This window comes from Chiloscyllium plagiosum, chromosome 16 (genome assembly GCF_004010195.1).
Source record: "Chiloscyllium plagiosum isolate BGI_BamShark_2017 chromosome 16, ASM401019v2, whole genome shotgun sequence".
Lineage (NCBI taxonomy): Eukaryota > Metazoa > Chordata > Chondrichthyes > Orectolobiformes > Hemiscylliidae > Chiloscyllium > Chiloscyllium plagiosum.
In genome coordinates this window covers 41,075,249-41,100,556 of record NC_057725.1, presented here as the reverse complement: position 1 = coordinate 41,100,556, position 25,308 = coordinate 41,075,249, and the positions used below count along the sequence as shown (strand labels likewise).

Sequence of the window (25,308 nt, the reverse complement as noted above, 5' to 3'; positions counted from 1 at the left end):
AAGTGGAGTCGCAGGTAGATAGGATAGTGAAGAAGCCGTTTGGTATGCTTTCCTTTATTGGTCAGAGTATTGAGTACAGGAGTTGGAAGGTCATGTTGCGGCTGTACAGGACATTGGTTAGGCCACTGTTGGAATATCGTGTGCAATTCTGGTCTCCTTCCTATCGGAAAGATGTTGTGAAACTTGAACGGGTTCAGAAAAGATATACAAGAATGTTGCCAGGGTTGGAGGATTTGAGCTACAGGGAGAGGCTGAACAGGCTGGGGCTGTTTTCCCTGGAGCGTCAGAGGCTCAGGGGTGACCTTCTAGAGGTTTGCAAAATTATGAGGGGTTTGGATTGGGTAAATAGGCAAAGTCTTTTCCCTGGGGTCAGGGACTCCAGAACTAGAGGGCATAGGTTTAGAGTGAGAGGGAAAGGTTATAAAAGAGACCTAAGGGGCAACTTTTTCACACAGAGGGTGGTACGTATATGGAATGGGTGGTACAATTGCAACATTTAAGAGGCATCTGGATGGGTACATGAATAGTAAGGGTTTGGAGGGATATGGGCCGGGTGCTGGCAGATGGGACTAGATTGGGTTGGGATATCTGGTCGGCGTGGACAGGTTGGACCGGAGGGTCTGTTTCCATGCAGTACATCTCTATGACTCTATGTTCATTTCCATCAACAGCTAAAAGTTGAATTTTTACTGCTATATTTATTACTATTTATAATAATCAGAATCGTAAATCCTAATAGTTGATCTGTCATAGTTCTCCATGCCACTTGAGTCAAGGCTTTCAGATTTTCTGGTAAGGCAGCACTACATTTAAAAAAGCATCCAGATTGATCCTACTTTTCTTTTGAAATCTTATTGGTATCTAAATTAAACCTTATTTAAATAAATCCTCAAATGGGTAAAAGTAATCTAAGTATTTGATGCAAACCATTCAACAAACACTATAAAAAATAGCAAATGAAAATAGTTAATTTTCCTGAATCTACTATTATCAAATGATTACTTATTCAATTAAATTACTCCATATAGACATACAAATAAATTAATTTGTTTGCACAAGTGTTTAACAGGAGTTAAATTTTCACCACATCAAGACTGCAGGTGTTAGCAATTAACATCTCCAGAACCGCTGTTTGGGGTTGTCGTGCAATGGTAGTGTCCTTAACTTTGAGCCAGGAGGCCTGGGTTCTAGTTGCATCTGCTCCAAAGTTGTATCATAACATCTCAGAACAGGTCGATTGGAACATTTTAAGAGCCGCTGTTGCAGATCTGCTTTCAAAATCTGCAACCATTGACTGAGAGAAAGTGAGGTCTGCAGATGCTGAGATCAGAGTTGAGTATGTTGCTGGAAAAGTACAGCACATCAGCAGTATCCGAGGAGCAGCAGAATCGACGTTTGAGTTCATGCCTTGTTTTCTAATGGGAATTTCAGAGGATGTCTTTTGCTGTATTCCTATTGTGACTTGGAAATATATTCCACCTTGAGATATTGTGTAGATGTAAACATTTCTTTGCCTACTGTACACTAAGGGGACAAAATTGTAAGGATTTTGTCAAAGATATTGACTTGCCCCATTGATGCTGCATGACTTTTCATTCCAATTTATATGCACTAGAACAATGGAAGAAAATAGCTGAACACATGTTTTTTTCCTAAAATATCTAGCCCATGTCAAAGGAGTTCTATTAGCCTTAAGTACTAATTCATTGTGGTACTCGAGATTCAGATCAAGGATCTGATATTTAATATGCTGAGACAATATGCCACAACTATAATTTCAAAGCAACATTCATATTATACCATGTTTATGTTTCAATTTCCTGTACCAAAATCGTTTGACTGATATTTGGTATTTATGCCAATTTAGATGCAAATGCATTTGCTTTGACCCACTGCCCACCCAGAACTGGAATACTCTCACACACACTGAACTTGAAGTAAACATTCGTTTCAGCAATGCTCCCAGATCAACAAATTCAACAAGCATTGCGACATCGAACACTTCTTCTGCTGCCTCCATCTCCGGGCTTATTTTTTCCACCAAGACGCCCGCCCTCCCTCCGAGGACCCCTTTTCCTGCCTCCAACACACCCTATCCTCTTGGACACCCCGTGCTGGTCTGTTACTCACCCTTGATCTCTTTATTTCCAACTGCTGACGGGACATTGACTGCCTTAACCTGTTCACCCCCTCACCAATCCAACCTCTCGCCCTCACAATGCACAGCTTCCACTCCCTCCACTCCAACCTCAACCTCATCATCAAACCAGCGGACAAGGGGTGGGGGGCAGCGCAGTGGTAGTTGGCACACTGACCTCTACACCACTGAAGCCAGACACCAACTCAAAGACACCTCCTCCTACTGCCCCTTGACCATGACCTCACCTCCCATCACCAAACCATTATCTCCCAAACCGTACACAACCTCATCATCTCAGGGGATCTCCCACCCACACCTTCCAACCTCATAGTCTGGGAACCCCACACCACCCACTTCTACCATCTACCCAAGACTCAGAAGCCTTACTGCCCCAGGGTGACCTATTGTCTCGGCCTGCTCCTGCCTCACCGAACACACCTCCACATACCTTGATACTGTCCTATCCCCTTGGTCCAGGAGCTCCCCACATACGTTTGGGACACCACCGATGCACTCCACCTCCTCCAAGACTTTTGTTTCCCTGGCCCCAATGCCTCATCTTCATCCAGTCCCTATATACCTCTATCCGCCATGACGAGGGCCTCTAAGCCCTCAGTTTCTTGCTCTCCCAGCATTCCCAACAGTATCCCTCCACTGACACACTTATTTGTTTGGCTGAACTGGTCCTCACCCTCAATAATTTCTCCTTTGAATCCTCCCATTTCCTTCAGACCAAAGGGGTAGCCATGGGCTCCCGCATGGGCCCCAGCTATGCCTGTTTCTTTGGTTACGTGGAACAGTCCATCTTCTGCAGTTACACCAGCACCATTCCCCACCTTGTCCTCTGTTACATTTACGGCTGCATCAGCGTCACCTCGTGTTCCCACGAAGTGGTTGAACAGTTCATCAATTTCACCAATACATTCCACCCTGACCTTAAGTTCACCTGGAACATCTCGCAAACCTCCCTCCCCTTCCTGGACCACTCAATCTCCATTAACGGTGACCGACTCAATACAGACAACTTCTACAAACCCACCGACTACACCTCCTCCCACGCTGCATCCATAAAATTGCTATCTCTTATCCCAATACCTCCACCTCCATCACGTCTGCTCCCAGGAGGACCGCAATTTCCCCTCCCACATAGTCGACGATGCCCTCCAGCGCATCTCATCCACTTCCCATACCTCGACTCTTTACCCTATCCCTCCAACCACAACAAGGACAGAACCCCGCCTCACCCCGGTCCTCACCTTCCACCCCACCAACCTCCATATACGTCACATCATGCTCTGCCATTTCTGCCACCTACAAATGAACCCCAGCACCAGAGATATATTTCCCTCCCTACCCCTATCTGCGTTCCGTAAAGACTATTCCCTTCGTGACTCTCTTGTCGGGTTCATGCCCCCCACCAACCCATCCTCCCCTCCTAGCACCTTCCCCTACCACCCCAGGAATTGCAAAACCTGCACCCACACCTCCCCCCTCACCTCTGCCAAAGGCCTCAAAGTCCATCAGAGTTTTACCTGCACTTCCACACATGTCATTTACTGTATCCATCGCTTCCAATGCAGTCTCCTCTACACTGGGGAGACAGGACGACTACTTGCAGAACACTTCAGAAAACGTCTGAGACATCCGCACCAATCAACCCCACCGCCCCATGGCCGAACACTTCAACTCCCCTCCCACTCTGCCAAGGATATACAAGTCCTGGGCCTTCTCCATCACCAAACTCTAACTACCCAATGCCTAGAGGAAGAATACCTCATCTTCCGCCTTGGGACCACTAACAAGGGATCAATGTGGATTTCACCAGTTTCCTCATTTCCCTTCCTCCCCACCTTATCCCAGATCCAATCTTCCAACTCAGCACTGCCCTCATGACCTGTCCTACTTGTCCATCTTCCTTCCCACCTGTCTGCTCCACCCTCTTCTCTGGCCTGTCACCATTACCACCACCTCCATCGCACTGTCAGCTACCTTCACCCCAACCCCACCCCCCTCCCATTTTTATCTCCACTTGTCTTGGTTCTCAAACCTCCTTCGTGATGAAGAGCTTTTGCCCAAAATGTTGATTCTCCTGCTCTTCGGACGCTGCCTGACCTGTGCTTTTCCAGCACCACAGTCTCAACTTGAATCCATTTAAAACCCACCGGTACCTTAATATCCTGCAGGAAAGACTGTCTGACCTGGTCTGGCCTACATGTGACTCCAAATCAATTGCAGTGTGATTGACATTTTCAATTGCTCACTGGGCATTTAGGGATGGGTAATCAATGCTGCAATGACACCCATATCCCATGACAGAATAAAGAAAAAGAAGGTTCTTAATTGAGCTTTTCATTAAAACTGGGTTTTAAAATGATGATGCTTAGATAGAAGTTCTTGTCCAATAGTTTCGTAATGTAACATCCACAAACTACAAGAAAAGGAGATTTTCTTTAACTGATATTTGAAGTTGTATTATTTCTAATTGTAATTGAATTTTCTTTATACAGACAGCAAGCATTGTTTCATGTACTCGCCGCTTACTCTGTATACAACACGGTAAGAAAATTGAGTTGTGTTTAATTCCTAACGTATAATGACATATGTAGTAAATATTATTTAAAACCCTAATAGCAATGGTCAACTTGCAGTTTTAAGCAGTTCATGTTGGAAATTTGCAGATTTCAGTCTTGAAGATGCATTTCTCATCTCGTAACCAAATCTATGAATTCCATATTAAGTTAAAAGTGATAGATTCCGATCACAAATAGAGATCTTAAACGTACACAAAGCCAATAACATAAGAACGAGGGAAGATCTAGATAATCTTGTTTGGATAAATAGAGTAAAAGGAGATTGATAATTTTAAATAGGAAGATTAGCAACCAGTATAATGTAGCAAGGAACTGGGATGAAAGGCAATTAGGATCCATTATGGATTAGGATATGAGCAGTGACATTTTGAATGAATAGTGAAAGATGAGAGATCAGCAAAGAGCATGTTGAAGAAGCAATTTGAGTAGTGGCAAAGGCATGGATCAGGGATTAAGTGGCAGATAAGCTGAGGCAGGGACTGAAATAGTTACGGTGAAAGTCGATGGTCTTCATGAGACAGTGTGGGATTGGAAACTCAGCTAACATTAAACAGCACACCCCAGTTTCTGAGTTCAGTTTGAAGCAATAATGGACACAGAATGGACTCAGTGGCAAGGGTACAGAGCTTGTGCAAGGGCAGAAGATATCAGCTTTAGTCGTTCCAGGGTTTAACTTAAGGAAAATTAATCTCATCTAGAATTGAATATCAAATGAGCAGTAGTCAACAAAGTAGTCAAGTGGGACGACAAAGAAATAGACCTGGAGTACATGTGAGAACTAACCCCATCATTGTGGATTATGTTACCAAAAGGTTATATGTAAATGAGGAAGAAAAGCGAACCAAAGTAGCAATACATTTCAACAAGTTTCACAAAAATGTCATTGGTCCAAGTTTCACACCAAGACACAGAAGGAGATATTAGGGTAGTATCCCAAGGTTTGATCAAAAAGGTATGTTTAATGAGCATCTTAGAGAAGGACAAGAAAAGGTAAATAGAAGAGCAGTGAACTCAGGACTATGGCAGCTGAAACCACGTTTGCCATCAGTGGAATGCTAATTTGGATAAAACACCTGCTTGGAGAGCTAGACACTTTTCCAGTGTCCAGTGAAAATAGATCACCATGAATAATAACATGATTAACAAGTTAAACCTGTTATTTATTTCTTCCAGGAATACACAATATGCAATGTTAATTAAACAGCTATAAGTTTCTCCTCATTTATTTATTAAGTAATTTATTAACTATTCATTTTTGTTCTGGTGTGTTTTTTTTCTGTGCAGAATATAATTTGTTTTCAGTTTTCTATTTTATTCAATTTATAATTCATTATTTGTTTCTTATAGAAACATCAGATACAATATGATATCTTATGAGTAGGAAATTAATAATGCTTCTCTTCACAGGAAGTGAGTTATTGTCAAGGAATGAGCCAAATTGCAGCAATTTTACTGATGTATTTGAATGAAGAAGATGCATTCTGGGCACTGTCTCAATTACTCACTGATCAGAAACATGCAATGCATGGTAAGCACTTCAGCAGTCTGACAGAATGATGAATATTATATGCACTTCTAACTTCTTGACCAAGTATGAAAGTTTGGAAACTCAACACTGTTCATGTTTGCCTGTCACTGATATCATTGAAAATTTTGCAAGTTTTTAGCATGGAACATTAGTGCTATACTTTTTTGTGTATTTTCTGAGAATGTGTTAAATAAATAGATGAGTTCAAGTCCAATATTGACTCACTTAACCATGTTAAATGGTTGACATTTCATTGCACTGTTAAGATAGAACTGCATTATTGGGGAGCCATTGGTCAAACAGGATGCAAGACTGATAAGACTAATTACTTCCTATATTAGGGCATACTTCAACAGTGAGAGAAAGTGATGGCTGCAGATGCTGGAGATCAGAGCTGAAAATGTGTTGCTGGAAAAGCGCAGCAGGTCAGGCAGCATCCAAGGAACAGGAGAATCGACGTTTCGGGCATAAGCCCTTCTTCAGGAAAAAGCCCTTTCCTGAAGAAGGGCTTAGGCCCGAAATGTCGATTCTCCTGTTCCTTGGATGCTGCCTGACCTGCTGCGCTTTTCCAGCATACTTCACCAGTGGTGAAGAGTGCACATACTATGTAGCCTAGCTGTAAGCTTGCTTGAGAGATTTCTTCTGTTTGGCCAGGCTGTAAGCCGAGCTGGGACATGCCGAGCTGGGACATGCCTTACTGGCCTCAGTGGAGTGACCTCATTCACTTTGAACTCTAACCTCACGCAATACTCTGGTAAGAGTTTACCTACTGTTCCCAATAACACTGCTGTGATTGGAAAATTCCTGGCAATCTGATGGGTTCATAAGTCTTACAGGTGGGACAGTCTTTTTCATAACACTTACTATGTATTTATGGGGGGAAAATGCCAAATTATAAAGGATGTCAATCTTGGCTGAGTGAAGATGGGGTATGCATTTAACTCGATGTTAAATCATATAGTTTATAGTGTTTTATTAAAGATATGACAATTAAATTTATCCAAGCTGATTAAGTGAAGATCATTGCTAAAATGTTCCCAGTTGATATAACCAGAAACTTGGCAATCCTCATACATCTTGACGTACAAATTAGATTCTCCATAATCTGTTATCCCTAAATACTGTAAATACATTTGAATGGAATGGATAAAGATCTAATCTGAATGCTAAACTTATTTCCTGGTGACCCCTCCCACGTAATTTCCAATCAGTAACAGCATTTGTTTTCCAGCTTTTAATTAGATTGGAGCAAGCATGCTCTTTAATGCCTTTTCTTCTCCTGAAAGACAGGAGAAGTACTGTGTTAATAATCAAGCTCCAATCCCATCATCATCACCCCCCCACCCCGACCCCAACAGCCACCCGCCCTATCCCTATACCTGGAGTCATCATCGGTTTTAAAAACTACATAGAATTCCCCAATTTACCTATCTTTTAGACTCAAGTTGACAGCATGACATATTTGAAAATGTGTTGCTGGAAAAGCGCAGCAGGTCAGGCAGCATCCAAGGAGTAGGAGAATCGACGTTTCGGGATGAGCCCTTCTTCAGGGCTGATCTCCAGCATCTGATTTTCAGCTCTGATCTCCAGCATCTGCAGTCTTCACTTTCTCCTAGCATGACATATTTAACAAGAATTACAATTTATTACAAATAAAGATTCTAACTATAGACAAACAATTATGAACTATCAACATTTTACTCTACCAATTAAAATTGATTTTCAGCTCTGATCTCCAGCATCTGTGCAGTCTTCACTTTCTCCTAGCATGACATATTTAACAAGAATTACAATTTATGACAAATAAAGATTCTAACTATAGTCAAACAATTATGAACTATCAACATTTTACTCTACCAATTAAAATTGTAACCCACTTACAATCTCCCCCTCTACAAGTACATATAGATTGACACAAAAAAATGAGTGTTGTAAGTGGAGGAAAACACTGGAAAGGCAGTTCAATGGTCCATGTCCCCAAATTTGCTGAGACAATTATTTTTGGCTTATGAGGACACAGCTCCTTGATCTTCTTTCTCCACGTACTAACACTTGTTTTCAGAAGACACAGAGTGACTGATCCATACTTATGAAGGTCTCTGACTTATGACATAAAAGTCACAGCTTACAATAGCTCATGGTTGGAAATAAACTAGCTATCTTCAAGCTTGATTCTTTTTACTACAAAGCAGAGGTCCAATGGCTTTTGACTTGAGCATTCACACCCCAAATTCTAGGGTATCTGGGAGCCAATCACATAGTTGTTGGCAGGCAGAAAGTCTTTGTCATTGATAATTGATCATTGATAACTATTTCAAAGACCAATCAACTTCGTATTGCCTGCCAAATCTCCTCTCTCACATCGTCCCATGGCTCCAATTTGTTGGCTACTAGAGCTTGCCCCATTACTTGAATAAATAGCAATGTAAACAACAGTTATAGAGTCATGGATTTATACAGCATGAAACAGATATGTGAGGAATAAAAGGATGACTAGGGTAGGAATAGGGCCAGTCAAAGACAGAAGTGGGAAGTTGTGTGTGGACCCTGTGGAAATCGGAGAGCTGCTAAATGAATATTTCTCATCGGTTTTCACTCAGGAAAAGGAAAATATTGTAGAGGAGAAGAATGAGATATGAGACATTAGACTAGAAAGAAGTGTTATCAATTCTAGAAGGAGTGAAAGTAGACAAGTCCTATGGGCTGAATTGGATTTATCCAAGGATTTTCTGGGAAGCTAGGGAGGAGATGCGGGGCCTTTGGTTTTGATCTTTGAGTCGTCATTGTGTACAGGCTTAGTACCAGAGCACTGGAGGATTGCAAATGGTGTGCCCTTGTTTAAGAATGGCATTAGACATGACCAAGATAATTTATAGACATGGGAGCCTTACGTCTGTTGAAGGAAAAGATTTGGAAAGGATTATAAGAACAAGGATTTATAATCATCTCGCAAGCAACAATTTGATTTCAGATAGCCAACATGGTTTCGTGAAGGGCAGGTAATGTCTCACAAACCTTAGAGTTTTTGAGAAGGTGACCAAGAATTGGAGGAGAGTAGGGCAGTTGACATGGTGTACATGGACTTCAGTAAAGCCTTTGATAAGGTTCCACATGGTAGGCTGTTGGAGAAAATGCAGAGGCATGGGATTGAGGGTGATTTAGTGGTTTGGATTAGAAACTGACTTTCTGTAAGAAGGTAGCGAGTGGTCGTTGTTGGAAAATATTCAGCCTGGAGTCCGGTTACTAGTGATGTGCCACAAAGATCTGTTTTGGGACCACTGTTGTTTGTCATTTTTATAAATGACTTAGATGCAGGCATAGGTGGATGGGTTAGTAAGTTTGCAGATGACACTGAAGTCGGTGGAGTAGTGGACAATCTGAAAGAAAATTGCAGTTGCTGGGGGACTTGGATAAACTGCAGAATTGGGCTGAGAGCAGGCAAATGGAGTTCAATGCAGATAAATGTTGGGTGATGCATTTTGAGAAGAATAACAGGAAAGATTCTTGGTAATGGGTCAATGGAAAGATTCTTGGTAATGTGGATGTGCAGAGGGATCTTGGAGTCCATGTACATAGAACCCTGAAAGTTGCCACCCGGGCTGATAGTGCTGTTAAGAAGGCATGCGGTGTGTTAGGTTTTATTGTTAGAGGGATTGAGTTCTAGAGCCGTAATGTCATGCTGCAACTGTACAAAATGCTAGTGCGGTCGCACATGGAATATTGTGTACAGTTCTGGTTGTGTATATTTCGGGAAGGATGTGGAAGCATCAAAAAAGGTGCAGAGGAGATTTACCAGGATGTTGCCTGGTCTGGAGGGAAGGTCTTATGAGGAAAGGCCGAGAAACTTGGGTCTGTTCTCATTTGAAAAGACGGGTCAGAGGGGATTTGATAGAGACATACAAGATGATCAGAGGATTAGGTAGGGTAGACAGTGAAAGTCCTTTTTCTAAGATAATGACGTCAGCTTGTTCAGGGGAGCATAACTACAAATTGAGGGGTGATAGATTTAAGACAGATGTCAGAGGCAGGTTCTTTACTCAAGAGTGATAAGGGGGTGGAGTGTCCTGCCTGCCAATGTAGTTAACTCAGCCACATTAGGGAGATTTAAACAATCCTTGGATAAGCATATGGATGATGATGGGATAGTGTAGAGGGATGAGTCTAGATTAGTTCACAGGTCAGTGCAACATTGAGGGCCAAAGGGCCTGTTATGTGCTGTATGGTTCTATGTTCCATGAAAACAGACCCCTCTGTCCAACTCATCTATGCTGACCAAATTTGCCAAACTAAACTAGTCCTGTTCGCATGCATTTAGCCCATATATCTCTAAACCTTACCTATTCATGATTCTGAATAAATCTTGTGGTATAGTGGTGTAGTCCTTGCTTCTGGGCCAGAAGGTCCAGGTTTAAGTTCCATCTGTCTTGATGTGCCATAACATATACCAAATAAGTTGATTCAAAATACTTTAGGAATTTGTGCCAGAAGGTCTGGTTTCAAGTCCCACCCTGCCACAAATATATCTGAACAAGTTGATTGAAAATACATATGTTTGGTTGAGTTTGTTAAAAGTACCTACATAGTTAACAGGAAATCACAAGTTCAGATCTCTGCAAAGCTTTTCCCTACTTTTCCAAAATATAGTAGAGGATTATCAAAAAGAATCTTGTAATGTGCTGATAGTTGCCCTACCTCTGGGTCAAAAGGCATGGGTTCAATATCCACCAGCAATGGGAGTGTTACTTGTTACTTGTTTAGACGAGTAGAAAAGAAGAATTAGTGTAGCACTTTACTCCAACTGTTGATTGGTGGTTACAATGTATGTCAGATGACTTGTTTTTAAAAGTGCAGTAATCCTTCAACAATCCTTGGCTTTTAAATCAGTCTTTTTCCTATTTCAGTCCACAATCAAAAACAGAAAAATAGAAAGTTACGGTGTTTACAAGTAATCCAATTTTACTATAACATTTCTGACATAATTATGCAGTGCCTTTGTCTATCATTTTTCTGCTTTCTTATTGGTTATATTCAACTACTTTCAGTTCACAATCTCAATTTCAATTATATTTTATTTTTTATAACAACCAGAATAATTATTCACCTCTGTTTCTCAAAGAAATCACAAGTGTCAAAGGCTTGAAGCCCAATCCACTTTTGTTGTCAAGCCTCTTTAATACAAAATTAGCAAACCATTAATGATAAATAAATGCCGAAAGGCAGATTGCTAACATTTATGGAGTAATGAGGTGAGAATCCCAAAATTCCTCCTTTCGCTGAGTTAGCATGATTATATGTTGAATATAGAATCTATTGTGGCAAATGTTGTTTGGTTCAGATGATATGCCCAAAGGGGCCTTAAATCTACCCAAAATAGGCTCTTGGAACCTTAACACAAAAATGTAGTGAGCTGTTGATACCTGTTATTGATACCTCAATAGCAGCTCACACATTTCAAATAATCAATTTTGGGTAATTTGTCTCACGCGCCCTCAAGAAAGGACAAGAGGACAATAGGACAGTTGGATGAGGTGGTGTTTAAGACTGGCAAGAGGATAATGGAGTCTGTAAGACAAGTGAAACAAGGCCCAATTTCAATACCACTGTCAGTATTGAAGTTATGTTTTGACCATAAATTCATTAAATAAGTTAATTATTTTATTTTCAGGGTTTTTTATTCCTGGATTTCCAAAGCTCCAACGGTTCCAGGCACACCATGATCAGATTTTAAGTAAACTCGTGCCAAAGCTTAAGAAGCATATGGTAAGAAGTTCTGTTTTCTTTAAATTTTAATGAGCCTCACATCATTTGCTTTATTGTGTTTGTTATTCTTTTATTACTTCTGTCGTTACTCATGGTGCTGCCAAAAACTGTAGGAGCAATAATTAAATGCCCTACCTACCCACTATTGCCATACATCTAGTAATATTGCAGCTGAAGTGCCAGAAATTTGGCTGAGGTGCCTCTTCTACCAGTTTCCCTAGATCTTTGATTGAGTACCAAATTAAATTAATTACATTAACATGAATGAGACAACGGAGAGAAAATGGATACTGAGTTTTGTACATAAGAAGAAGGTTGAGGAGTCAGATGTGGGCATCCTATAGGCGATAAGTTTAATGACAGCTGGTGGAAAATGAGAAGAGAGAACAGGAGAATGCTGGAGAAGAGGGCAGGAAAAACATACATAGTCACATGAATTTTAGAGACTAAGGGCAATATATTAATTCCCAAAACATGGGTGGTTGGGGATCATGTCAACGGTTGAAACACTAGCACTGGAGAGGGTGCAAAGGAAATTTACGAGGATGTTAGCTGAATTAGAGAGTTTCAGTTATTAAGAGAGATTTGGCATGCTTGGGTTTTTTCCTAGGAACAGAGAAGATTGAGAGGGAACATTATTGAGATATATGAAATTTAGAGGCATAGACAAGGTAGACAGGAAGAAACATTTTCCATTAGTGGACAGATCAATGACCTGAGACATAGATTTAAAATAAAGGGCAGAAGGTTTAGAGGAGTTGTGAGGAAAAATGTTCTTATCCAGAAGGTGATGAAAACCTGGAACTCACTGCCTGTGAGGATGGTAGAGGCCGCAACCCTCACAATTAAGAAGTATTTAGATGTGTTCTTGTGATGCCATGGCAAATAACAATATGAGCCAAGTACTAGAAAATGGGGTTAGAATAGTTAGGTGATTGTATTTGACTGGTGCAGATGCAAATGGGGTGAAGGGCCTTTTTCTTGCAGTAGATCTCTATGGCTATGTCAAGGACTTGAAATTTCTCTCCCCAAGGCAGGTAAGCAAACTTGGGAAATGTTCTGGTTCCACTCAGCCACCTCAGGAAAAGATGCCCAAGTGGCAGGATCCTTGGGGAATTGGAGGCAAATGCAGGATAAACTGGGTCTGACACACAATTTGGAGGCAACCATAGAATTGCCAAGTGCTGAGATAGTCTGCTTAAAAGGCTCATTTCAGTTTTCTCTTTAACTTTGTCAATCATTAGGCCCTCTAAATTTCATCACCACTCACTCCACGTTCCCATATTTTGCAAGTCATGTGCACGCCCACACCTATAATCTATTATAATTCAGCTCATGCCAAACCATAAGACTATAAGAAATAGAAACAGGTGTAGACTGTTTGGTTCTTTGAGCCTGCTCCGCCATTCAGTAGGTCATGGCTGAGTGATAACTCTTTGCTTCCACTTTCCTGCCCCTTCCCCAAAACCCTTACTCCCCAAATAAACAATAATCTATCTGTCTCAGACCTAAACATGACAAGGACTCTGCCCCCACAGCTGTCTGTGGCAAGGAGCTTCAAAGACACTCAACCATCTGGGCAAATAAATTCTTCCTCAGTTGACTCATATTGGTGCCCCTTAATTCTGAGACAATGCCCTCTAGTCTAAGACTCTCCCATGAGGAGAAACATCCTCTCAGCATTTATTCTGTCAAGCCCTGTAAGAATCCTATATGTCTCAATGAAATCACTTCTCATTCTTTGAAACTCCAATAAGCAGATTCCAAATCTGTTTAATCTTTCCTCATAAGACAATTCCATCATACTGGGGATCATTCTATTGAACCTTCTCTGAACAGCCTCTAATGAAATAATATCTTTTCTGAAATAAGGGGACCAAAATTGCTTATTGTACTTGTAGACACTATGTACAGTTGCAGTAAAACTTCTCTATTCTTATATTCCAACTCCCTTGAAATAAGGGCCAACATTCCATTAGCCTTCCTGATTATCTGCTGCACCCACGTGCTAGGTGTCTGTGTTTTGTGCATAAGTACCCCCAAGTCCATTTGTCTTGCAGTTTTCTGTAGTTTTCTCCATTTAAATAATACTGTTTTGTTCTCCCTTCTAAAATGAACCACTTCACATTTTCCCAATTATACTCCATTTACCAACTTTTTGCTTCCTTACTTAACTTATTAATATCTACCTACAAACAGTTTGATATCCCTCTTGCGAATCTGCCTTTCCACCTATTTTTGTGCTGGCTGTATTAGACTACTGTACATTTGCTTCATTTGTCCAAGTCATTAATCTATATTGTAAACAGTTGCAATTCCAGCACTAATCCCTGTAGAACCTCACTGGTCATAGGTTGCCAACCTGAAAAAGAACCCCTTATCCTCACTTGCTATTCCCTGTCTGATAGCTAATTCTCTATCCATTGTCAATATACTACCTCTAGCATTGTGGACTCTTATCTTGTGACTTAACCTTTTGTGAGGTACCTTGTTGAATGCCTTCTGGAAATCCACATAGCAACATATCTCCTGGTTCCCCTCTATCTACTCTGGTTGAGACTTCCTTGAAAAACTCTAATACATCTTTTTTCTTTTCATCAAGCTATGCTGACTCTGCTTGATTAGACTATGATTTTTTAAAATGTTCTGCTATTGTTTTCTTAATAATTAATTCCAATATTTTTCCAACAATAAATGTTAGACTAATTGGCCTGTAGTTACTGGCTTTTTCCCTCCCTTTTTAAAGAGGGTGTCACATTGACATTTTTCCCAATCCTCTGGTTTTTCTCCAGAATCCAGGGATTTTTGGAAAAATACAACTATCTCTGTAGCTACCCATTTTAAGATTCTAGGTTACAAGCCATTGGGCTGTTTTTAGCCCTATCATCTTGTATAATAATACTTCTCTATTGATGATGATGGCACTTAATTCTGCCCCCATATTCTTCAGTATTAATGGGATTTTTGAAGTATCTTCCACTATAAAGACTGTTTATATCTGTTTAGCTCCTCTGCTATTCATTTGTTCCCCATAACTGTCTCCCCAAATTCATTTTCAAAGGGGCCTATGTTCACTTTGACTTCTCTTTTCTGTTTTATGTATTTATAGAAGCTGTTATTGTCAGTTTTAATATTCCTGGCTAGTTTGCCCTTGCAGTTTATTTTCCCTGTATTTATAACCTTTTTAGTCTTCCTTTGCTGAACTCTGAATTCTTCCTAGAATTTGAGGATATCACTGAATTTGGTCTCCTTATATTATTTTACTTTCAACTTAATCTCTCCTTAAACTTAATTGGTTAGCCATGGTTAGTTTATCCATTTCTTAGAATCTTCTCTTCTTAATAGGATACATCTTTTCAAAGAGTCATGACATAGTTCCTGATATGTCTGCCATTATTTTCTTACTGTCATTCCCACTAATCTATCCACCCAGCTAACTTTAGCTAATTCTGTCCCCACTTGAATGTAATTCCCTCTATTTTAGTTAAACACAGTTGTTTCCAATCAGGTTTCTCGCTCTCAAACAGAAAATTAATTTCTATCCTGTTAAGATCACTACTTCATAGGGGATCTTTTGGTCTAAAGTCATTTATTGAGCCTGCCTCATTATCCATTACCAGATCCAAGGTTGCCTGTTTCCCTGGTTGGCTCCATAACATATCACACTAGGAAACTATCCTGATGTACTCGATGAATTTGTTGTCATAGTAACTCTTCCAATTTGATTAATCCAATCAACATGAAGATTAAAGTCACCCATGATTAGTACTCTATTCTTTTCACATGCTTCTCCTATGTGTTGATTTATATCCTTTGCCACACAGTGGCTACTATTTGGGGTTTGTACACTACTCCTACCAGTGTCATCTTTCCCTTTCTAATTTATACCTACACCCAAATGGACTCTACATTATTTGAGCTCAGATTGTCCTTCACAACTGTCCTCATTTCATCCCTTACCAGTGGTGCTGTCCCACCACCTTATTCATTCCTCCTGACTTTCCAAAATGTCAAACATCCACAAATGTTAGGTTTCCAGTTTTGATCTCTTTGTAAGCATGTTTCTATAATGGCTATAACATAATATCCATTTCCTATTTGCGCCATGAATTTGTCCACCTTATTGCAAATGCTGTGTGCATTAAGATACAAAGCCTTAAAGCTTGTTCTATTATCAAATTTCCCTACATTATTATGGTTCCTTGGTGCAATATCACATTCACACATTCTGTCCCTTGCTTTTGTTTTCTGATAACAATCGGCCACATCACTGACCTTCAATCCTACCTTCTCCTTTACCTTTGAAATGCTAGTTTTCCAAGTAACTGAACCCACACCTATTTAAAGCTTTAACTACAACCCTAGTTATGCTCATGTTAGTATTTGCTAGGACTTTGGTCCCAATATGGTTCAAGTGGAGTGTATGCCATTAGGACAGGGGTAGCACAGTGGCTGAGTGGTTAGCACCACTGTCTCGCAACGTCATTGACCCGGCTTCAGTTCCAGCCTTGGGTGACTGTGTGGAGTTTGCACATTCTCCCCGTGTCTGCATGTGTTTCCTCCAGGTGTAACTGTATCCTCCCACAGTCCAAAGATGTGCAGGTTAGGTTAATAGGCCATCCTAAATTGCTCATAGTGTACAGGGATGTGCAGGCTAGGTGGATTAGCCATTGGAAATGTAAGGTTACAAGGATAGGATAGGGGTTAGGTCAGGATGGACTCATTGGGCCAAATGGCCTGCTTCCCCACTGTAGGGATTCTATTTAAAGCAGCTTCCTTATTCCCCAGTACTGGTGCTAATGTCCTACAAATTAAAACCTATTTCTCCCATACCAATCTTTGAATCATGCATTTACCTCTTCAATCTTGTCAATTAACTCGGGGCTCAGGTATAATCCAGAGATTATTACCCTTTTGGTTCTGCTTTAATTTAGCCACTAGCTGCTTATGTTCCCTCAGCAGAACTTTTTTCCTCTTTCCACCTATATCCTCGGTACCTATATGGACCACAACAATGGATCTTTACCCTCCCACTCCAAGTTCCTCTGCAGCTCAAATGAGAGATCCTGAACCTGAACACAAGGCAGGCAACACAATCTTTGGGACTCTCGATGCTGGCCACAGTGAACAATATCTGTTCCTCTGAATATACGATCCCCGATTACAATTACACATCTCTTCTTCCCACTCTTGAATGCCACCAGTGTGCTATGGTTAATTTGTTCATCCTCCCTGCAGCCCTCACTCTCCTTCCATAGAGGGAATAAGAGTCTCAAATCTGTTAGTGAATATCAAAGAGTGAGGCTCCTCCAGCACTACCTCCTGGATCTGTCTACCTTCCTCATTCGTAGTCACACCCTCCTGTCCCTGACCACAGACCAAATTTGAGATAGTTGATCTTAAAAGTTGACTGCTTCCTGATACACAGCCTCCAGGTAACTCTCCTTCTCCCTGATGTGTCGCATCTCGAAGCACAGACTCCAGGTCATAAACTCTGAGTCAGAGAAACTGACATTTGATACAAATATTGTCAGAATGAACCAAAATGGGGTCCACCAACTCCTGCATCATGCAGGTACAACAAATCGCCTGGACCTGTGTTTCTATTTTGTTTACTTAGCTCTTTTTGTTTTCCTACTGGTCTTTTAGACTTAATCTGTAAAATACTTTTCCTATTTGCTTTTAATCTGAAAATAATTATAACAGTAAAATTAGGAGCTTTTCCTAACCAATGAATTTATGGGGGTTTTCTGTGGTGTCACTCTTTGCTTTGTGCAGGTTCCCCAATCTTGAGCAACTTATCCTGTTAAAAGAACCTTCAAACTATGAACCAAAAAAGACCAAACAATACTTTTGTTTCTAATTCCCTTGCTGCTCTGAAATCCCAGAAATATATACTCAATCAGGTTGTGGTCCTCCTGTTCCTTTCAGCCTCTTAAAAATAATTAATCAAAGCATGCCTTTTAGGCTTCCCTTTAGTTGGAGTTCCACCTGATATTGTGCAAAGTTGGTCTGCACACACACTACCTCATGTTGTCCTAAAGGCTGTTGGTTTCCTTTCTATATGAGAAAACCACCACCTGACTCAAGCAGGCTGACTACATGCCTAATTTCTCAACATGGTTTAGATAGGGATGATCGCACCATCAGTGAGAGAGGACCAGTAAGTCATTACCCACCATTATTATTTTGTTTCAACTGAGCAAGGGGTTTCAAAATCTCCCCCAGCACTTTTGCTTCCATTTAGTGGCCAAGTGTAGTTCCTGTCATGTAAGACTGAAAATAAGTATAAAATTATTTCTAATCTATATGCTATTTGCATTAAATTATGTTCTTTGTGTAATAATATTCTTTTTAGTTTTTCACTATTGTTAGATATAAATTTCAAACTATGCCTGTTTGAATTCCTAATTATATTAAAGTTCAGTAAAAATTAGTTTTATGTTTGGTGTAATAGAATAGAAGACTGCCAACTATACTGCTATTTTGTAAATGGTAGTAAAGCTTACGTACTAGGCTACTAATCTGAAACTTGATAACACAAGGAAAATCATAGGTCACCTGCAGGGCACAAGTTAAAAATAGAGTATTGGCTTGGATATTACAGATTGCCAGCTCAGTGACATTCAGGCATTTATATTTGTCTCCTGAAATCAGAAGAGCTATTTGACTTCTTGACACACACACACACACACACACACACACACACACACACACGATACTACAACGCTGAATCATAATTTTTTTTGTAAAAAGTCATCCTTGAAATATATCAACACTGATAATGGAATATTGGTGATATCGAATCACAGAATGCTCTCTGCACTGACTGAACATTTTGACCTCATACCAAACTCCTGCCTCTTCCCTTTCACATCGTTCTTTTTAAATAAACGTCCAATGACCTCTTGAATACCTCAGTTAAACCTGCCTCAACTGTAACTCCAGTCAGCACATTCCAGACCCAAACTATTTGCTACATGAAAAAGTTTTTTTCTCAATTCCAATTTACTTTTTTGGCAAAGCACTTTAATACTGTACACTCTGGTACAAGCAAGAACAAGTTCTCCTTATCTGTTCAGACTCCATGTGATATTGAAAACTTGTAACAAATTCCTCCTCAGCCAGCTCCTCTCCAAGGCAAACAGCCCTAACTTCTGTAATCTATCCTCATAACTGAAGATTCTCATCTCTGAATAATTTTGTTAAACTTCTTCTGCACACTTACCATTTGATTCACATCCTCCTCAAAATGAGGTGCCCAGATCTGCACACAGCACTCCAGCTGAGGTTTAATCAGTGAGCTAGATAAGTTCAGTATAAGCCTGATCTTGTGCTGTATGCCTGTACTGTGTGCTTTTTTTAACAGTTCTCTCTACCTTTAATGATTTATGCACGTATATACCCAGATCTGTCTGTTCCTGCACACCCTTTAGAATAGTACTCTTAATTTTATGCTGTCTCATCATGTTCTTTGCACGAAAGTATATCACTTTACACTTCTCCATATTGAACTTCATCTGCCACATGTCTGTATATTCTATCAATTTATCAATGGCTTTTTGAAGTTCACACTATTTTCCTTACAATTTACAATTATTTCAAGTATGTTATCTGTAAACTATGAAACTGTTGCCTGCACACCAACACTTCCTGACCACCTTGACATGTCAGGAAAAGCATTAGTCCTAATCAATACCTAGGGATCTCCATTACAAACCTTCCGCCATCTTGAAAAATATTGATTGACAATTACTGTTCCTTGTCACTCAGTTAATTTTGTATCCATGTTGCTACTTTCTCTTTTATTCTATAAACCCTAACTTTACTGTAAATCTGTTGTGCGGTGCTGGATTAAATAGTCTTTGAAAGTCCATGTACCTGACATCAACAGCCTTGCCCTAATCAACCCTCTTTGTTCCCTCTTGAAAACACTTCAGCAAGGTAATCAAACCGTTCAGGACTTCTGGTGCTGTCTCTTCTGAATTAACCTATATTTTAACATATGACTATTAATTTTATCCTCCATAATTGTTTATAGAATAACTTCACCACTGAAGTTAAACTGGCTGGTCTGCAATTGCTGGGCGATTTTTAAAACATTTTTTGAACAAGGGCATATGTTTACAATTCTCCAGTCCTCCAGCACCATCCCTGAAACAATGGAAGAGTGACAGATTATTGCCAGTGCCTCTGCAATTTCCATTCTGACTTCATTCAATATCCTGGTTGCATCTCATCAGGTCCCAGTGTGATATTGACTTTAAATACTGACAGCTTATCCAATACCTCCTGCTTATCAATTTTAAATCATCTAGTGACTGAGTTTCCTCATCTGATATCAAGACATAGGCAGCATCAGCTTTGTCGATAAAGACAGATACAAAGTAATTACTTAATACCTCTTCTAACCTTAGGCTCCGAGTGACTTACAGTTGGGTGAAATTTGGGACATGAACTTATGCATAATTCTGATGCTGCTAATTTGTAATTCCTTTCAGGTATCTGTCATTATATAAATCCTCCTTAAAGTTGGCTTATAAATCTGTCAGCATCTTAAATTTGAGAACTGAAATATTCAATTGGCTGTTAGATCACAATAAGTATCATATTATTTAGAGTATAATTTGTAATCCTAAACCAGATTAGTCATTGGTAATAAAGAAACATAGAAAACAGGAGCAAGAGTAGCCCATTCAGCCCTTCAAGCCTACTCCACCATTCAGTATGATCATCCAACTCAGTACCTACTTCCTACTTTCTCCCATATCCTTTGATTCCTTTAGCCCAAGGAACTATATCTAACTCCCCCTTGAAAACATTGTCTCTTAGCTTCAACCGTTTACTGTAGTAGAGAATTCCATAGGCTCACCTCTCTGTCAGTAAAGAAATTCATCCTCATCTCAGACCGAAATGGCCTACCCTGTGTCCTTAAATTGTGACCTTGGTTCTGGACTCCTCAGTCATCAGGAACAACTTTTCTGCATTTACCCAGTCAAATGCTGTGAGAATTTTGTAGGTTTCAATGAGATCCCCTTCATTCTGCTAAACTTTCAATATAGTACAAACTGATCCATCCTGTCGTCATATGTCAGTTCTACCATGCCAGGAATCAGTCTGGTACGGCTTTGTTATACTTCCTCCATTGCTAGAGCATGCTTCTTCAGATAAAACCAAAACTGCATGCAGTACCCCATGTGTAGTCTCACCAAGGCCCTGCACAATTACAGCAAGACATTCCTGCTTCAAATCCTTTTGCTATGAAAAACAAAATAGCATTTGCTGCCTTCACCTCCTGCTGCACCTACATTCTTACTCTTACAACTGGTGTATAAGGACACCCAGATCTCATTACACCTTTCCTTTTCCCAATGTATCACCATTCAGATTATAATCTGCTTTCCTGTTTTTGTTATCAAAGTGGACAACTCTCACTTATCGACATTTATTCTTTCTGCCATGCATTTGCCCACTTACTCAACTTGTCCAAATCTGACTGAACAATCCCTGCATCCTCCCACCAAACTCTGTGTTGTCTACACACTTGGAGATATTGCATTTAGTTCCCTCTTCTAAATCATGTAACATTTATTTTAAGTAGTTGGGGTCCAAGCACTGATCGCTGTAGTACCCCATTCATCACTTACTGCCTCTCCGAAAGTGATCCATTTATTCCTACCCTTTGTTTCCTGTCTACCAACCAGTTCTCTATCCATGTCACATCCCACGTATTTTAAATGTACATGTCAATCTCTTATATAAGACCTTGTCCAAATAATCCACATTCTCTAGTTTCCCTTGACCAACTTCACTAGTTAGAGAATTCCAGTGGCTTTGTCAAGCATGATTCCTCTGATAAATTCATGCGGATTCTGTCCAATTCTGTCACTGTTTTCCCAAGTGTTCAGCTATTAGTTTGATTATAATGGTCTCATGTATTTTTTTCTGACTGCAGATGTCAGGCTGGCAAGACCATAATTCCCTGTTTACTCTGTCTCCCCTTTTATTAATTAGTAGGGAGACATTGCTAGACTCTAATCTATAAAAATTGTTCAGAGTTGACAATCTTGAAAGATGACCACAATGCATCCAATAATTCTAGGGCTATTTCTTTCAGTACTCCTGAGATGTAGAATTTGGGCCCTGGGGATTAGTAGAGTAAAACTTTTGTTTTCGAAATTTTCTTTCCTATATCCAGAAGTGCTCTTACGTACAACTGAGTTTGTTTTCTCCACCTCTCCTCTCCCCCACCCCCCCATCATCCATGCTTTTTTAATCCATTAATCACCACCAGTAAATCGCTAATTTTCTAATTGATTAAATTTACAAGCACAGCACATTAAGGGCGATGCAGACCATTAATGGAGAAGGAGAGGTAAGAAGGCCCTAAATCAAAATGGACATGAAAGGAGAGAGAAAGTACTCTAGTCCCTACAGTCCCTGTCTGTAAAGGCATCGAGAATATTGGTGGACATGGTGTGCTCCCTCACCAAGGACAGGCAGGCATGAACTCAGCCATAGAACAGGGGCAGATAGTAGGCTGGTTTGACCCCCTCCATAGGCTTCTGCCTGGACCTTTAAGATTTTATATTTTTTTAATGAACCTGTTCAGAAGCATTACGATATGTTTCTGGTTCAGGTGGGACTTGAACCCAAGCCTTCTGGCTCAGTGGTCAGGACACTAACAGTGCAGCACAAGAACCCTGCCTTTAAGATTTTAGTTTTTATAATTTAACCAGAATTGCTCGTATATACAACTGACTTTTCTCCCATCATCAAATCACCTGCAATTTTCTTTTCATCTGTCCATCACTATCAGTAAATCGTCTATGTTTTTCAACTGATGAATTTACATGTAAAGTCCATTCAGGCCATTGCAGACCATCAAAGGTGAGGGAGAGTTAGGGAAGGGATTTTTTAAAGACTTCAGATATTTTCTAATCAGCCTGTTCAGAAATATTATTACTCACCTCTGCAGCAGGTGAGACTTGAGTCCAGGCCTCCTCATCCAGTGATAAGGATACTACGACTGCATTATAAGACCCCTCCCTTTTAAGGTTTTTTTTCTTATTTGTATCCAGAAGTGCTCCCCTTTTAAGATTTTACAATCAGTTTGTATATTCTCAGCAAGCCTACTCTTGTAGTCTGTTTTCCTTTGTCTTATCTGTGATCAGTGACTCTGAGATTTAAGGGTTGGAGAATGCTGCCATTAATTCTCTGCACTTGACTGGGTTCAGGGATCTAATCAGTCATAGCGGATCAGCCATTATTGAGTGTTAACGAGAAGAAGCCAATATGTTAATGGCTTCTTCATATGCAGGTAGTTGTGCAGGTAGCAACCCACCATGCTGCCCACACCAGAGACCTGAGGTGCATCTGCCTTGTCAACTTGGCACTATTATTGGGTGAACTACACCTTTTCCTTGCCGCCAGTCTTCGGGTTACTCATCGAGTATTTTAACTGTTAGCCCTTAATGTTTATTGCAGGTTGATATGTTTCGTATTTGTGCATTAAAGCTCTCATTTAATTCCAATTCAAAGCTTTTATCAGGATCAAAGGTAATGGGTGGAAATTTCCCTACTTTGGTGTGGCATGAGCAATGGCTAGCAGGTAGGGAAGTACTGGAAAAAAGTCAGAATCTCAACATCATGAAAAATGTTTGTGATTTTCCACTCATGCCTTCAATGGGAACTTCAAAATCACACCATTGAGCAGCAATAGCCTTATTGCTATGTATTTACATCACATTAAAGCCCCAATTCACCTTATTTATACACCACCTCCTCTGCTATGTTCCCTTGAGAAACGAAATAGAAATGAGAGATTGCAAATTCCTGACAGGTAAATCAGAACAGATATCTGACAGCTGCAACTTGTCATATATTTGTCCTGCCCATCATCCAACAGCTGCTTCACAATAATGTCCCTGCTTGTTTTATGACCACTATTCTACTCAACTCTGTCTGTGCATGCCAGCATCGACAAAACCCCAACCTTACCACATCATCATGTCTATTCTCAGACCAATTCAGACACCACTTCAGCCTCTTAACATTTTAATTTGGAGCTCAGGGACACAAATTACTTGCATGTTTCTGTCCATTTACTTTGCAACCAGGGTCACACACGGTTTTCATGCATCTGCAAAGGAAGCATCTTATGCTTCTTAGTTTGTTTTCTTAGTTCTCACTCACTTTGTACTTACTTGGAGGGTCCCAGTCCCTGTCTATGGTTTTCTTATTCACACTCACAGACTTGTGGGTTGCTAGCCATATTGTGTATGCTATGGAATCAGTTTTTGGTGCTGAGTTACGGTCTGTCAGCTTCTTTGTCACACATTGATTTTTAGGGCAGATAGAGGGGTAGGCAGCTGGTCATGGTGGGGTGTGCTGAACAGACAATGGGCTGGAAATGTTCACTGTGAAGCACTGTGCTAAGTCACACCTGCTATAATGTGTGTTTCTTCAACACGAGTTTGTTATTACACAATGCCAGCCCCGTTAGTTTAAATGGCACAGCTATTGTGCAATTTTCTTATAATGCGAGGTCACACGAGAGCAAAACTATCACATTATATCAAAACTGATTGTATGTGCTAGCACATACATGCGTTTGCATGTACTTCAAGCAAATATATGAAAGTCATGGGGGAAAGTACTTTATGGGATGAAGAGAGCCGACAGCCTGTCACAGTCAGTCAAGGCATCATAGAGTCATAGAGATGTACAGCATGGAAACAGACCCTTCCATGCCGACCAGATATCCCAACTCAATCTAGTCCCACCGGCCAGCATCCGGGCCCATGTCCTTCCAAACCCTTCATATACCCATCCAAATGCCTCTTAAATGTTGCAATTGTTCCAGCCTCCACCACTTCCTCTGGCAGCTCCTTCCATACATGTACCAACCTCTGTGTGAAAAAGTTGCCCCATAGGTCTCTCTTATATCATTCCCCTCTCACCCTAAACCTATGCCCTCTAGTTCTGGACTCCCCGACCCCAGGGAAAACACTTTGCCTATTTACCCTATCCATGTCCCTCATAATTTTGTAAACCTCTATAAAGTCTGGAAGGGGAGTAATTACTGGCAGGGACATTTGCTGAAGCTGCTCGGGAGGATTTAAACTAGTAAGGTGGGGGAGTGGGACCCAGGGAGATAGTGAGGAAAGAGATCAATCTGAGACTGGTACAGTTGAGAACAGAAGCGAGTCAAACAGTCAGGGCAGGCAGGGACAAGGTAGGACTAATAAACTAAACTGCATTTATTTCAATGCAAGGGGTCTAATAGG

The 25,308-nt window shown here is 40.4% G+C and overlaps 1 protein-coding gene across 7 annotated transcripts in view; it reads left to right on the top strand.

The window, feature by feature from the left end:
- The window catches only part of LOC122557824 (USP6 N-terminal-like protein), a 264,478-nt gene that overhangs the window by 167,934 nt on the left and 71,236 nt on the right, over positions 1-25,308 (top strand). For all 7 annotated transcript variants that reach the window (XM_043705913.1, XM_043705909.1, XM_043705912.1 and 4 more), the window contains 3 exons: positions 4,648-4,696; positions 6,139-6,259; positions 11,925-12,019. In XM_043705913.1, coding sequence (XP_043561848.1) covers positions 4,648-4,696; positions 6,139-6,259; positions 11,925-12,019 — 265 coding nt within the window. The remainder of the gene's footprint in view (positions 1-4,647; positions 4,697-6,138; positions 6,260-11,924; positions 12,020-25,308) is intronic.